Source organism: Colletotrichum phormii (assembly GCF_030913505.1).
Source record: "Colletotrichum phormii strain CBS 102054 chromosome Unknown BDP81scaffold_26, whole genome shotgun sequence".
In the NCBI taxonomy this organism is placed as follows: domain Eukaryota; kingdom Fungi; phylum Ascomycota; class Sordariomycetes; order Glomerellales; family Glomerellaceae; genus Colletotrichum; species Colletotrichum phormii.
Genome location: NW_026851468.1, coordinates 618,365 through 632,436, shown reverse-complemented (window position 1 = coordinate 632,436; position 14,072 = coordinate 618,365). Strand labels below are relative to the sequence as shown.

The window sequence follows — 14,072 nt, the reverse complement described above, 5'->3', positions numbered from 1 at the left end:
CCCGGGATGAGTGGATACAGACTGGACCAGTCGATAACGGGGTGACCTCACGAATAAGAGACATGATGAAGCTCTAGGGGGTGGGGAGAGGGACAGGAGGAGAAGACTGGATGACGGGTCGAAAGGTGAAGGCTGCAGATGCAAAGCGTATCTGTACATGATGGCTGCATCCATGGGTTTACAAGCATGGCCCGGGGTTGCAACTTGGGAGAGAACGACTCTGAGGGTTGCACAAGTTTGGAGATTTGTATATCAGAGACTCTGAAGTTTGTACAGGAGGGGATATGGACGACGCATGCCCAGAGGTATAGCGTAGAGTCAAGACATTTTGCTGACGACGAGAGTATCGACGAGACTCACGAGAGTGCTGACAGAGACAAGGCCAAGAGCCCAAGACTATTCGATGAGGGCATCGACTCGACGAGTACTATGCAGAGGGGGATACGATTCACAAGAGGGAGGGTCAACATTGAGAATCTGACTGCTCAGTGCTCAATGTTGACTGCAGAGCGAACAGGTTCAGGGTCGAGGGAGTGACAGATACCTTGCCACAGGACATAGGGACACAATACCGTCAGTTCGCGAGACCAGACAGGGTGGTCGACTTGACAGCTTCAAGGCCACCTACCCTAGCAGCAAAGCTGAGGTAAGGGGCTTTGCGAACTGGAGCCCGGCCGGGATGGCTGCGATCTAAAGACCGTGACGGGACAAGACCGGCTGAATAGAGCCCAGACAAGCTGCCAGAGAGTGCGTACAATTTGATACTGGTACAAGCAAACGGCGACTCGCGGGATTTGTCTACGAGGTACGGATAGCAGGGAAGAGGGCAGCAAGATGCTGTAAGACACAGACGATGAGATAAGGTACGGTTACTTCGTACAGCAACGGTAAAACTCCAAAGAGACGGCGACTGAGACTGGGCAACGTGGACAGCCGACGTGGACCATTTTGTGGAGCCTTTTCCAAGTTGAACGACGACGATGATAAGACGACAACAAGAAGTCGAACAATGGAGTCCTCTTTCTTTTTTTTTTCTGCCATGAGGCACTGGACTTGGACGTTACAGATTTAGTCGAAATGACAGGGTCGAAACCGGCGCTAGTGGAGGGGAGAGGAAAGGACGACGGAGGGGGGAGAGGGAGGATCGACGACGTGTGGACGTAGTCACCGTCCAGGATGGGCAGGACCAAGGGGGGAAAAGAGAATAAGAGGGGCGGCCTTGTTTGACTTGGCACGGCCAGTGAGAAGCGCGCTTGGCTGCCGCAGCGCCCAAAAGGGGAACCGCTACGGCTTGACGCTTTCCCCATTGCGAGGTTAGTCTCTGTGACGAGCGAGAGCACGTACCTTTTTATGTGGGTTTTTGGTCAAAGTACGTATCTTGATCCCTGGGCCGGGACACCTGCCAGTTTTCCAGGGGGAAGGAAGAAAGGAGAGACAGAAGGCAGGTGGGGCCCCACTGAGGGACGATTTGTGTCTCTGGTTCCTGCCTTGACAAGTTACGAAGATGGAAAAATGAAGAACCCAGAACCATCCGGTGGAGGACGGAGGCAAATTGAAGATGCCCAAAATTTTGTTCAAAATTTTGTTCAAAATTTTGAGTTAAGACAGACGGACGAACGCAAAGAGTGAAAGGAACTATCGAAAGAAGCAACGATGCGGTCCTTGTCGCAGGTTGTGCTGGCACCGAGACTCATAATCCGAGAGACGGGGAGAGAGAGAGCGTAAGAGCCAACCATATGACATGAGCCCATCCCTCCTCTCACACACACACTGTCCAGTGGCACACAATCCGACCATTTCCCCCATTGTTGGTTCGCCGCGATGGATGGATGGGATCGGGGTGGTCAGCGAGATTAAACAGTTTTCCTTCACAGACACTGACAGCACGTCTGACGGTCTGACCGCCCGAGAGAGAGAGAGAGAGAGAGAGAGAGAGAGCGTGACACAGTGAGTGAAGAGGAGGAGAGGCGCAGGTAGACGGGGAGGCGGCGGTTTGCAGCGGACGCCGTTCCCTTGAAAACGGCGCCTCTGCCGCTCGTGGGCGTCTCTTTTGATTACCTTGTGGCAAGGTAAACGGCGTGGTTGAGAAGTGAGACATTACCTTCAGGTACTTCGTAGGCACCGAGAGGTCCAGAACCTCCAGCGCATCAGTTCTAACACAAATGCACCAAATTTCCCAGTTCTCGCCAATGGCTGGAACGGTTGGCAGTCGGCTGCCGCAAGTCTTGCGACGGCGCCCCGGAAAGGACCCTGGGGGGGATGGTAAATCTCATCACCACCAGTCGAATCGTGGTGTGCCGCCAGTCGAAGCCAACAAACGCCAACGACGGTCCATTGGGATCTATCCATCCATCCATCCCGCCGACTGCCGCCGTGTGGTATTCTGTACCTTGCCTTAGTGCCGTCCCTCCACCCCGGGACGCGCATGCCCTTCATTGTTTGAATTCGTAACGTCACCCACAATGGTTTATTTTATACCGCCCGACGGCGATTCATCGTCGGTAAGTGCTAACAGCGGAATAAAGCAGAAAAAATCAATGAGGTGGGCAAAAACAATAACAACACATGGCCCATATTCCGTACCTTTCGGGTAGAAGCATCAGTCAGTCGCCCTTCTCCACCAGCACCCACCCCGGTCGTCATCCCTTCCGACGACCAGAAAAAGGTGAAGCACAAGCCTTGATTGAGACTAGTGCCAAGAACGGCCCTGGGGCTTTCCTCCCGAGAGTAAAATGTGTGGATAACCAGTCTGAACCTCCTGACTGCGAGATGGTTCTTCCTTTTTTTGCCTCGTCAGTATGGGCAAGTTTGCAAACTCTCCGGCATACGGAGGGATAAGGGTTACCTCGCAGCAGTGGTGATATGGAAACGGAGTCGTCAAAGAAGCAGGAGTCGGCTGTCTGCCACAGAGTGTGCACAATGCCAAACTGCCGCCACGCCATGCTGCCACCTTCACTTGCCTCCCCTCCATGCCCAAGTACTCTGTAGTGTAATGCCATGCACAGGCTGGCGGCGTGGCACCGGCACCGATATTGCAAGTCGCGGCTTTTGCATCAACCCAAATGGGAGCCAAGCCCTCGGGGCACGGATATTCGGTACGTATCCCCTTTCCTCAGACACACGCGCAGGCTCGCAGTCGCAGTACCGCTGGGCGCTGAGTGCTGGGCGCTGGGCGCTGGGCGCTGGGCAGAGTCTCCAGGTCCCAGGTCCACCTCAGGTCCAGCCCGGGCACCTCACCTCATCGATACGTACCTTTTCTTGCACTCCTTACTCACCCCCGTCTTCCCCGTCCGTCACCATTTCTCCCCCGTCGCCTCTCCCAATTTCTACACTGTTGCTACAGACTGGTCGTCGTCTAATCGTACCGTCTTTTCTCGTCCCTTTCTCGGCTTCCACTCCTTGTTCTGCCGCAGATGTTGCCCAGAGCCTAGAGGGCCCGTCCACTCTTTTTGTGCAAAATTCGAGATGCTGTATCCATACGGAGTACATTGACGTTATTCACTTGTGCCTGCTCTGAGCACAGTCTCTCACTCCCCGTCTGGCTTCAGTCTCGGCTTGTCTCTGCATCTTTTCTCTCCCCTCACGATCCATGAATACTCGATCCTGCAATGAGGCAGTGAGACAGCATACATAGAAAATAGCGTATTGTACTCTCGCTACCGAAAAACATACACCTCGGGGCCGGTACCTCGTCCGTCGTTCGTTCTCTTGTCCTTGTCCTGTCTCTCGCTGCAGCATCCATCCATCAATCCATCCATCAATCCATCCATCAATCCATCCATCCATACATCCACGCGTGGTCCACTCACACACACTACACACCCCTCCAGGACCCAAAGACCACACCTCAGGGCCCCCCAGGTCAAGGTCAAGGTCAAGGTCGAGCACCAAAGCACACCAAGCAAGCACACACGCACATGGAGACACACAAACCTGGGCCAGGGACAGGATGCACTACTGCGTACGGTTACAAGGTCCGAATGCTCTCTGTATGTACGGAGTACTGAGAGTAGGTACCTTATTTGATGTACCGCTGACACCCCCCGGTCATCTTCCCTCCTTGTATCCCCCTAGGTACTCCTACTACCTTACCCAGTCCCAGTAGTCCCTGGTCCTCCCGTCCCCTTCTTTTTTCATCGTCCGTCCTTATACTTAAGTTACTGTCCACAACCTCTCCATCTTGCCCAGCCGTGCTTGGCTTTCCGTCTCCTACTTCTTCTTGCTCCGTCTCTCTCTCTATTCTTTCCCATCCTCCATAAATCTCTTCTTTAGTCTATCCTAATCCTCACGTTCCTCCGTGTGGGCCGGTTAGCTAAATACCAAACAAACTCCCGCCTCCTCTTTCCGCTTCTTTGACTACTCTTTTATTACACCTTGTTTCAACTTGGTAACGGCAGCTTTTTATCGCATTTGAAAAGATTTGAGAAAGTAAACAAGGGCTTTGTGTCGTGACTGGTATCCGAATCCTTCTTGGTTGCTCTTCTCTCAGCATTTCTCGCTCGCACTCATTCGCGCCTTCCCAACCTCATCGAGTCACTCTCTCGCTCGCACCTTCCGTGCCGACCTCCCAACCTCGACGACAAGACCTCGTTCTTTCCTCGTCAACCACCGCCACAAATTCAAAAACAATAGACCAGCGGTCTCGGCTCTTTTTTCTTCCAAATACTTTTTTTTTTTTTTGACGACCTCTCGACGACGACGAGCTAGTTCTCTCCCGTATCCTCTCATTATTTAAATATCAACAACCTCACCGTATCTACATACAAACCCCGCTCGAACTAACCGCCCAACATGGTTCGTGCTACCGCCCTCATCGCAGCCGTGCTGCCCGCCGCTCTCGCCGCTCCCTTCGGCCTCAGCAACAGCGCCTCCACCAACGACTCTGGCTCCTTCATGGGCGTTCCCATTTCTAACCTCAACGCCGCCAACCTGATCCCCAACAAGTACATTGTTGTCTACAACAACACCTTCGACGATGATGCTATTACCTCCAAGATGTCCTCCTTCGCCGCCTCCATCAAGAAGCGCAACATCGGCAAGCGTTCCCTCGACGGCCGCTCCCTGAGCACCTCTACTCGCAACTTCAAGATGAACGCGTGGCGCGCCACTGTCATGGAGGCCGACGACTCCATGATCATGAGCGTCATGAACGCTGATGAGGTCGCCTACGTCGAGCAGGATGCCAAGGTCCAGATTTCCGCCACTGTCTCCCAGACAAACGCTCCCCCCGGCCTTGTCCGCATGTCTCATGCCGCTGCTGGTGAGGCTGGCTACGTCTTCGATCAGACAGGAGGCGACGGCATCACCGCTTACATCGTCGACACCGGTATCCTTACCACCCACTCCGAGTTCCAGAGCCGCGCCACCTTTGGCGCCAACTTCATCAACAGCGTTGTAAGTACTTGGAGTCATCTTGAGAGTGAGTGCGTGAGATGAGAGGCTAATGAGAATCGTAGGACACTGATGAGAACGGACACGGCTCCCACGTCGCTGGTACCATTGGTGGCCAGACTTTCGGTGTTGCCAAGAACGTCAACCTCATTGGCGTCAAGGTTCTTGATGGCGATGGTGCTGGCTCCAACTCTGGTGTTCTCGATGGCATGCAGTTCGGTAAGTTTCAGAAGCCCCACAGTTTAACCTACGCAAATTTCCGAAACTAACATCACCCAAAGTCATTGACGACGTCGCCAAGAAGAACCTCACTGGCAAGGCTGTCATGAACATGTCCCTTGGTGGCTCTGCTTCCGCTGCCGTCAACCGCGCTATCCAGGCTCTCAACAACGCTGGCATCGTCCCCGTCGTCGCTGCCGGAAACGAGAACCAGGATGCGGCCAACACCTCGCCTGCCTCTGCCGCCAACGCCATCACTGTCGGTGCCATTGACGCTCGCAACGATCGCAAGGCTTCCTTCTCCAACTTCGGCACTGTTGTCGACATCTTTGCCCCCGGTGTCAACATTCTCTCTGTTGGCATCACCTCCGACACCGCCACCAACACCCTGTCCGGTACCTCCATGGCCTCCCCTCACGTTGCTGGCCTTGCCGCCTACCTGATGGGTCTTGAGGGCCTTAACACCGTCAAGGCTGTCACCGACCGCATGCTCGCTCTTGCTGAGGCCTCTGGTGCCTCTGTCCAGCGCAACACCGCTGGCACCACCAACTTGATTGCCAACAACGGACAGCTCTAGAAGCTCTGTCATGTTGTTAATGCTCCCAAAGGACTCCACGTGAGTTAAGTTGGGATTCTTTTAGCGTTTCTTTCATTGGAAACCTCAAAGGCATGATGGCGTCACGTTGGCTTTTTCGACACGTTTTCCTTGGTTTAATAAGTGATTCTCCCCCATGTGTTTTATATCCGAGGGGGGGATGAACACAAATTCACGGCATTTTAGAGGATACCCAGTCATTCGCACACATCACTGCATTGGCGCGCGGCCTGGACCAGCAAGCAAGCAAAGCACAAGCCTTCACCATCCAAGATGGGATACCTGGGGTTTCCGGGTGTCTGTCGGATGGTTTCAATTGTATGTAAAAGGAGAGGGAGAGAAGACAAAGCAAGACAGAGAAGGGTCTTCAAACCCGCATTTCAAGGAAAACAAACAGGTTCAACAAAGAAAAAAGACACCCCCAAAAGAGTAAAAAGACCCTCGACGGGCTGGTTCCCTCGTATCACTTCATCAGGACTCGAAAATTCATTCTGTCTTGGGTTTTCAACTCTTTTCCTTCTCTCATTTTTTCTCTAACCCTGGTTTTCTTGAACATTTTATTTTTTTAGTCTGAAGCAAAAAAAACAACAACCACATTGTATTTAAAGACAGATATTCTCGAAATGAGATCTCGGTAATGAGAGTAGACAGCTACGGACTATTCACTTTCAAGTTCAACTACAATCACTCTTCCTTTGCCATGTGACATGACGCTGCCTTGCGCTCAGAAATACATCCATTGAAATGTCGGATGATGATGTCCTACGCTGGCCTTGACAATACCACCTGGGTCTGTTCAATGACTGCATGACCTCAGCCTTGCCGACTTGATTATGTCACCTGTCTTTTTTTTGTTTTTAGGAGGTATACACCATCCAGCTGACGCCGAAATGAAAATGTGTTGGCAGTGAGTGGTATACTTACTTCATCAGTCTACACGCCAACAGTGGGAAACCTAATCTGCGCGACCTACCAGATGGCACGATTTTAGGTGGTAATCTTTTATTTTTCTCCAATACTATATACGGAGACAGTAGCTACGTTGCCTGTTCCTTCCTAACCAAGGCAAACGAAGGCAAACTCAACGGTAATAGGCTTCTGCTCATGACTGGCGTGGGTGGCGTGTTGTTCGGCCTGCTCTTCGCGACACAAAAGACCGGTGGAAAACCCAAAACGCGAATGACGTCATGACAGATTTCGGACACTTGGGGAAAAGTAGAAGGGAAAGAGTATTCGCAACTCCCCGATGGGTGGAAGGAAGGAAGGAAGGGAAAGAATGGGATTACCTGGGGAGGCCGGACAAGAAACTTGGGCGAGAATTGTCGTGGTGGTGGTGGTGTGTGTGTGAAGGTTAGTGTTTCTGGTGTTTTGGAGATCAAGGTATACGAAGGATGGGATGAACTTGACGTAGTGCTCTCTCTCGCACTTGACTCTATGTTGTTTCCTCTCCAGCTAGCGACCAAGGCAACTTCTTTGCGTGCCGTTATCCGTTAGCCGAGGGCCCCGTTTGGAAAGTCATCCATGGAACCACGATGAAGGAAGAAGGTTGATGTCGCACATTATTAGACGGTATGATGTCTTCCCCTCCGGTCAGCAAGAAGGTGCGTTGGCATCTGCGCGGATGACGGGTTCCGAAACTAGGTTCCATGGACTTCCCTCCCCCTTCCTTCTTAACCTTCTTTTTTTGGGTGTTGGAGACCGAATAGAGTTGGCGAGGATGGGTGAAGATTGGATGGAGGTGCGAGTGCCTCAGAATATACCACTCACACACACGCTCTTCGCTGATGACCGTGGCATGAGGTAGGAATGCGAGGGGAAAAGCATGTGGTCAGCTGAAAGGACCGACTATCGACAACGCACCGCGGATTCGTCTCGTCTCCAACACATACGCACGGGAAGCAGGAATAGAGATGCGTCCTTGCTTAGTCCGGCGTCCGAAGGGGGAAAGGCGAGGGAAACAGAATAGGAAAGAGACTGTTTTCCTACTTGGCCACCTGAATACGATTATCTACCGTACGGTCACGTTTCGAGGATACGTTTCGGGGACGGTTGGGAAAGGATTAGGAGATGGAGATCCGACGAGCTGGGGAAAGTCGAATACGAGAACGAGAGAGAGAGAGAGAGAACGGTAAGGAAAGCTGAAATCTATTCTTCGAAACCTGAAGACCACCTAGGTGCGTTTGCATGGTGATCGACCGCTCTCACAAACACAAGAAAGACAAGCCAAGAAACAGGCATCTAAAGCTATAGTATTGACAAATACCAGAATATATGCAGACAGACATCTTGGCCAGACCTAGATGTGTAACAATACCCCACATGACAAAAAAAGTGACCAAGAGCCTGGAATACAACAAATAAGTCAGCCCAGGACTTGGCTGAAGCATGATCCAGCAAGAAAGAAAAAAAGACCCCTGGCCTCGTCTCTAACGGTCTCCCTTCTTCCCCTTGAACGTCCCCCATCAATCTGGCGCTGGCACTGCTATGTAAAACGGCAGATCTCAAGTCTTGGCGTCAAAGGGGGGGAACCAGCAACGGCCAGGCAGCCCGGGATTCCCGTCCTCGCGCGCGCCGTGCCCCGCCACACGCCACACGCCACCCGCGCGCAGCGCGCAGCGGACGAGAGCGAGAGAGGGTGAGAGAGAGAGAGAGACAGGACGGGGAAGGGATATCTATGTAGTGCCAAGGTTGCGCGCAACTCACGTGGTTTCGTGGTTTCCGGCCTGTTGTCTCTGACCCGAGCCGAGAGAAAGGGCTGTGGTCACAGCTCAGAGCTGGAAAGGCTGAAGCTAAACTCCCACGTTTCATGAATCCCCCAGACTTGACCCAGGTGTCAGGGAAGAGGCGAAAAGGTAAAAAGAGGCAAAAGAGACTGTGTGCAGTACTTCGTACATAACCCGGGTTCAGCCCTGCGCATAAACGCCGGGAAGTCTTTCAAGAGCCGCATCTTGCGCCCCCCCTCCCGAGCCTTCGCTGACTTGTCTGACGAGATCTCGGCACCCTCGCTTGCAACACGCGCACTGTCTCCTGCAACGGACACGAGTAACATCAGATGAAGAAATTCGGTGGCGGGCCTGCAAACCGATAGCAGACCACACGCAGCAACCTGACGAGCTTGGGCGCTCAATGGGTTCAAATGGATGAGATACATAGAGGCACCGCGGCGCCGCATGCTTCATCTGATTATACGCGACTTGCAAGTCCATGCTCGATAGAAGCCAAGTCAAGCAGGCCAAGTGCTCTCTGCATAGCACTGATGACCAATTCGCCGAGTCAAGGGCCTTTGAGACGATAGCCTAGATTATTGACACTTATTACAACGGTTCCCTAGACACAAGATGATTTGATTTCGTTCATCGTCCCTCTGGCTCTTCTCAGGACGTTCCTCGCGTATCGGAAATCCGGGGGAGACTCAAGAGAGACACCATGTCAACCTTGGCGGCAGGCTTATCAACATGAAGCCATGACAGCGCTTGTCACCTCATCGCCATAGACCCGGAGATCAGACGAGGGTGAAAAGGCTTCCTGTTGACCTAGCCTTATGGCTACTCAAGAGGCCGTCGCACAAAATGAGACACATACAACAGTGGAATACGGTGAAGAAATGTTTGCAAGCCGGAGCAGAAGAGCGCGTCCCGAGAACATTGGAAGACACGCCCGCCCCGTACCCGACGCGTGATGGACGGGGTCTTTGCCGGTGGGTTTTGATATCAGCACTTCTTCGGCACAACTACAGTCATAACCACCTTGCGGTGGGACTGAATTGCAATTTGACATCCGTGCTTGGTTTGAGAGGTTTGTAGAGGGAGCATGTCACGTTGGGATGCTGCCGAACGAAAAATCGCCATGAAAACAGCAAAACGACAAGATGCGTCGCGAAAAACCCATCACGAGGATGGTGTGTATTAGCAAGATTAGTATGGGCTCCTCAATATTTCCTAGCCATGCCGGCGGAGAGCAACCGAAGACTCCTCGTCAATATGTACCGTCAACAGTCAGATGCAACGTAGCAGTCAAAGAACAGCTTTTGTTCTCGTCTGTCTGGTAGAGTTACAGCTCCATGTGCTCGATCGGCGTCGCCGCGCCGGTCTCGCTTCCAGGCCAGTAAATGCTGTCCGTCTTCCACAGCGAGTCGAAGCGTGCGCCAAAGAACCAGGCAGTTCCAATCTGAGGGTGGTGGTTAGTTGAGAGTTGAGGGTAGAAAAGACAAGCCAGAAGGCGAATGTTGATGTTGAAAGAGAGAGAAGGGAAATGAAGAAGAAAATTTCAGAGCTACTCACCATAAGACCAGATACGAAAAAGAGGGTCAGAAGAACCATGCCACCCAATACGAAGGCTTCGCCTGCATCCATACCCGGCTGGCCCCGCTCTTTCGGTTTCGCCGCTTCTCCGAGCTGCTTGGGGTCCTGTCTCGGGAACAGAGAGTCGATGAATTGCTCAATCTGGAGGGTGGTCAACGGTTAGCAATTGACTTTCTGACGCGAGACAATTGTGTCTTCAGACAAAAAAACACCACCACATACCTTGCCGCATTGCACGCTAATCTGCACGTAGTTGGGATCGCGCGGGTCGTTCTTCTTGTGTATCCGACGGGTGTAGTCCCTGAAAACCTCACACACAATTTGGAGGTTCTGTGTTGACTTGGTCATGAGGTAGCATGCGTCGCCCTTGGTGATCTTAATGTGGCTGTTGAAGATGGCAGGGTTACGGAAGACTAGCTCCAGCGTCGCAATAGCCATGCTCTGGGGGATGGCGACGAAGTTGAAGACACTCTGATCCTTGATACCAGCCATGTAGAACAAGCACTCCTCGGTGTGCTTGAGGGCATTGAGCAACATCTCGGAGCTGCACTCGAGAGCCTTGGGCAGGTTCTCAGGCTTGAAGAGATCGTCCCAGGTGTCAACGTGCTTGCTCCAGATCTCCTTGGGCCAGAAGCGGCGCTTGTCGAGGTAGTCCTCGTGGACGTCGCGAATGATGTTGGTCTTTTGGAGAAACTGTCCCATGGACTCGGTGAGCGCGGGGCGCTCGAGAAGCTTGGGGTTGGCCATGTTGCCCTCGACGAAGAGGCGGGTCAGGCCGTCACCGACAAGGCCGGCGACGTAGTGGCAGTAAAGCTCGTACTCCTTGATAGTCGCAACGCCGTTCTCGTTGTGCTCGGCATTGAGAGCGTAGTCGGCCATACCGTTGCCCATCTTGATCGTGATATCCTTGATAATCTCGTAGTAGGGCTTCTTGATCTTCTTCAGCTCAGTTACGACATCGTCAAAGTGCACCAGAAGCTCGCGGTCCTTCTCGTTGGGTCCGTTCTTGGTGAACGTCCAACCGTCCGTCTCCATGTACTTGTCAAACTGGCGCAGCAGAGGCTCCTTCTCTTTGATATCCAGTGTCATATCATCTTCGATAGTGTCGAGGCCGCGCAGCACAAGGTAGAACAAGCAAACGGGAACCAGGAGTTCGGGGTTGAGCTCCTGAATGACGGCGGAGAAGCTGCGGCTCGTCTTGTTGAGGAATTCGAAGCATGACTTCAGCGTAGGGTCTTCCTTGGAGGGATCGCGGTGGTGGACGGGATCGTGCCAGACCTTCCTAGAAGTGTGTGAGCAGACGTGCCATACAGGAGCAGCGGCACACTGCGCGCGCGTGTCGGGTGAGGGAAGGTCAAGCAGCATACCATTGAATGATGGAGCGAAGCTGGTTCGGGTGGAGGAGGTAGTAGACGACACCCATGATGGCGGTCAGTCGTCGCAGGGGACGGTAGGTTGAAGGGCGAATTCGGACAGTAGCGCAGAGGCTCAAGGAGACGTCAATGACAGAATGAAGTCAAGTGTCGTAGAGGAGGCGGCAAGGCTATGTCAGTTCCCGGACGGTCGTGGAGTTGACTGGCAGTGTGCGGGTTCTTCGTGGGCTGCGAATTGAAGGTTTGCGCGCGCAGTCGTTGGCAGGTGGTCTCAGCTTCTTCGTGTTTGTTCACGTTCCAATCAATGACCTTAAGTTCGCGTGCGTTTTATAGCAAGGAGGACACGGGCTGTTGCGTGAAGAAGATTCGACAAGCAAACTGGTTTGTTGACCTTGGATGAACGGCAGACGGGGATTCAACAACAAGACCGCGGAAGAATAGGAGGGAAAGAAGTTCTCCGCTGTCATCAAATCAAAAGTCCAAAAAAGTGACCAATTCAATTCACCCGGCAGGAAGGCGCAAAAACGGGGGAAAGTGCAGCTGACCCCAGCTCCTTTTCTCCAAATTGCCATGCAAAATGCAACCCGGGGACCGTTTCCCCGTCACACTCACCTCATTTCAGGGTACAGTGGCACTTAGGTAAGCTTCTAGGGCATCTCGGGCTTGGCCTCAGCGCTGTTTGGTGGTCTAGTGACAGCCAGCGGGTGGCAGACAGCGCCGTCATACAGTGGCCCCGCCTGTGCATGGCAGCTCATCCGCTGAACATCACCTAATCCAGTCACTGAAATTGGCGTCACGAACGCACTGGCACAACCAGTTCAGCTAAAAGCTAAGCGAACCAATGGGATAGAGGACTAGATCTGATTGGCAAGTGGCAGGTGACGGCGGGGCAGGTCCCTGCCTTCCGGTCCTTTGCTTCTCATTCTCAGCAGGTGCGGGGCACAGATGGCGGTTCCTTCCATGCTGGGAATGGAAGGAATTCGTTATTTCAGGGTCTGCCTTCCTGCCTTTTTCGAACGATTTTTCGAACGAAGTGTCCGTCGTCTCTTTCTCGTCTGGTTAGCAACCAACACCAACTCACATGACTTTCATTTAGCGACAATTTCCCTTGGCATCTTCGTCGCACTTCTGCTACTGCTGCTGCTGCTGTTGTTCCTCCTCTTCACACCGCGAAAGAAAGAAGGGCGATAACAGATGATTTATCGACTCTGCTGCATACGCCAATCGAGGTGTGGGTGGAGAGCAGCAGCAATTCCACGCATGTCAGCCCCCCGACACGGCAGCAGTCCAATTGTTCTCATGGCTCAGCCTCCCCCTTCATGGCCCGACTATGCGAACAGCGCGCAACTCATCCCGTCGTCTGATCCTTTGGATATCCCACGGTGGCATCGCAGCAGCACATGGCCGAGACCCTTGAGGATTTCCGAGATGGACGTTTCTTTGCGGCTCCGGGCCTTTGGTCTCCACCACGGCCGACGCGGCACTCGACCCTCGCTGGCATGCCGCCGCCCGCCATTGCCACCACCACCGCTATTACCTCCAAGGGAGCATAATGCGGTGAGCCATCGGACGGCAATGTCTCACTGCCTGCATCTCCCTTAGGAGGCTTTCCATCCGTCTAGCCTCCTTCATTCTAGGCCGCATCACTTCTGCGATACTTGTCTTGGAGCTGCCGCGACACCATGTAGCCAAGTAGCTACTTTTTCCTTTTGTCTCTTGCTAACATCATGGCTTTTTCCTAGCCTGCTTAATTATGTCCTGCCACTACTGGTAACTATCCTCCACGGAGTCCACTTCACCAGAGCTCATGACAAAGCTAGGGGACGCCAGGACGTAAATAGTTGTCCACTACTCTCTCCGATAACAGCAGCTATCAATATGGAACGTAGCTCCTGGTAAGCTTCGTACTCGAGGTACGTAAGTTTCGCTACGGGGTCGCACCTTTGACCGTGGTACCTCCCGAAGGTGGGGGTGGGAACGACATTGAACACACCATCTATCCAATGTAAGTCGCTGCGACTAATTATTGCCGGCTGTGCTGCTTCTACTACTGCTATGCAGTAGCTGGAGGTATCTAGACAGACCAGCATACCGGAAGACGGGAGGGTCAAGAGGGTCGAGACCGCACAGCTGAAAGGGTAGAGTGGCAGATTGGCAGATAGTACGACTCGTACCTGAACCCAAACTTTATGT

General features: G+C 53.0%; 2 protein-coding genes across 2 annotated transcripts; one reads left to right on the top strand and one right to left on the bottom strand.

Annotated features, from left to right (window-relative positions):
* Positions 1-4,791: 4,791 nt before the first annotated feature.
* BDP81DRAFT_399030 (subtilase) lies at positions 4,792-6,187 on the top strand (the record flags this gene model as incomplete). Its single annotated transcript, XM_060588533.1, has 3 exons — positions 4,792-5,394; positions 5,457-5,610; positions 5,673-6,187. 3 exons carry the CDS (start codon positions 4,792-4,794, stop codon positions 6,185-6,187), a joined length of 1,272 nt encoding a protein of 423 aa, XP_060440073.1.
* A 3,887-nt stretch (positions 6,188-10,074) lies between these two features.
* BDP81DRAFT_383822 (farnesyl-diphosphate farnesyltransferase) lies at positions 10,075-12,408 on the bottom strand. Its single transcript, XM_060586941.1, has 4 exons — positions 11,874-12,408; positions 10,729-11,788; positions 10,486-10,647; positions 10,075-10,372 (listed from the first exon to the last, which is right to left on the bottom strand). Exons 1-4 carry the CDS (start codon positions 11,927-11,929, stop codon positions 10,256-10,258), a joined length of 1,395 nt encoding a protein of 464 aa, XP_060440072.1. The 5' UTR covers positions 11,930-12,408; the 3' UTR covers positions 10,075-10,255.
* Between the last annotated feature and the right edge of the window lie 1,664 nt (positions 12,409-14,072).

Excerpts from the sequence above, each read along its gene's own strand:
- BDP81DRAFT_383822 (XM_060586941.1), bottom strand. The coding sequence starts at position 11,929 with ATGGGTGTCGTCTACTACCTCCTCCACCCGAACCAGCTTCGCTCCATC. Across the intron at positions 11,789-11,873 it reads CTTCGCTCCATCATTCAATG|GAAGGTCTGGCACGATCCCG; the intron begins GTATGCTGCTTG and ends ACACACTTCTAG. Across the intron at positions 10,648-10,728 it reads TTAGCGTGCAATGCGGCAAG|ATTGAGCAATTCATCGACTC; the intron begins GTATGTGGTGGT and ends ACCACCCTCCAG.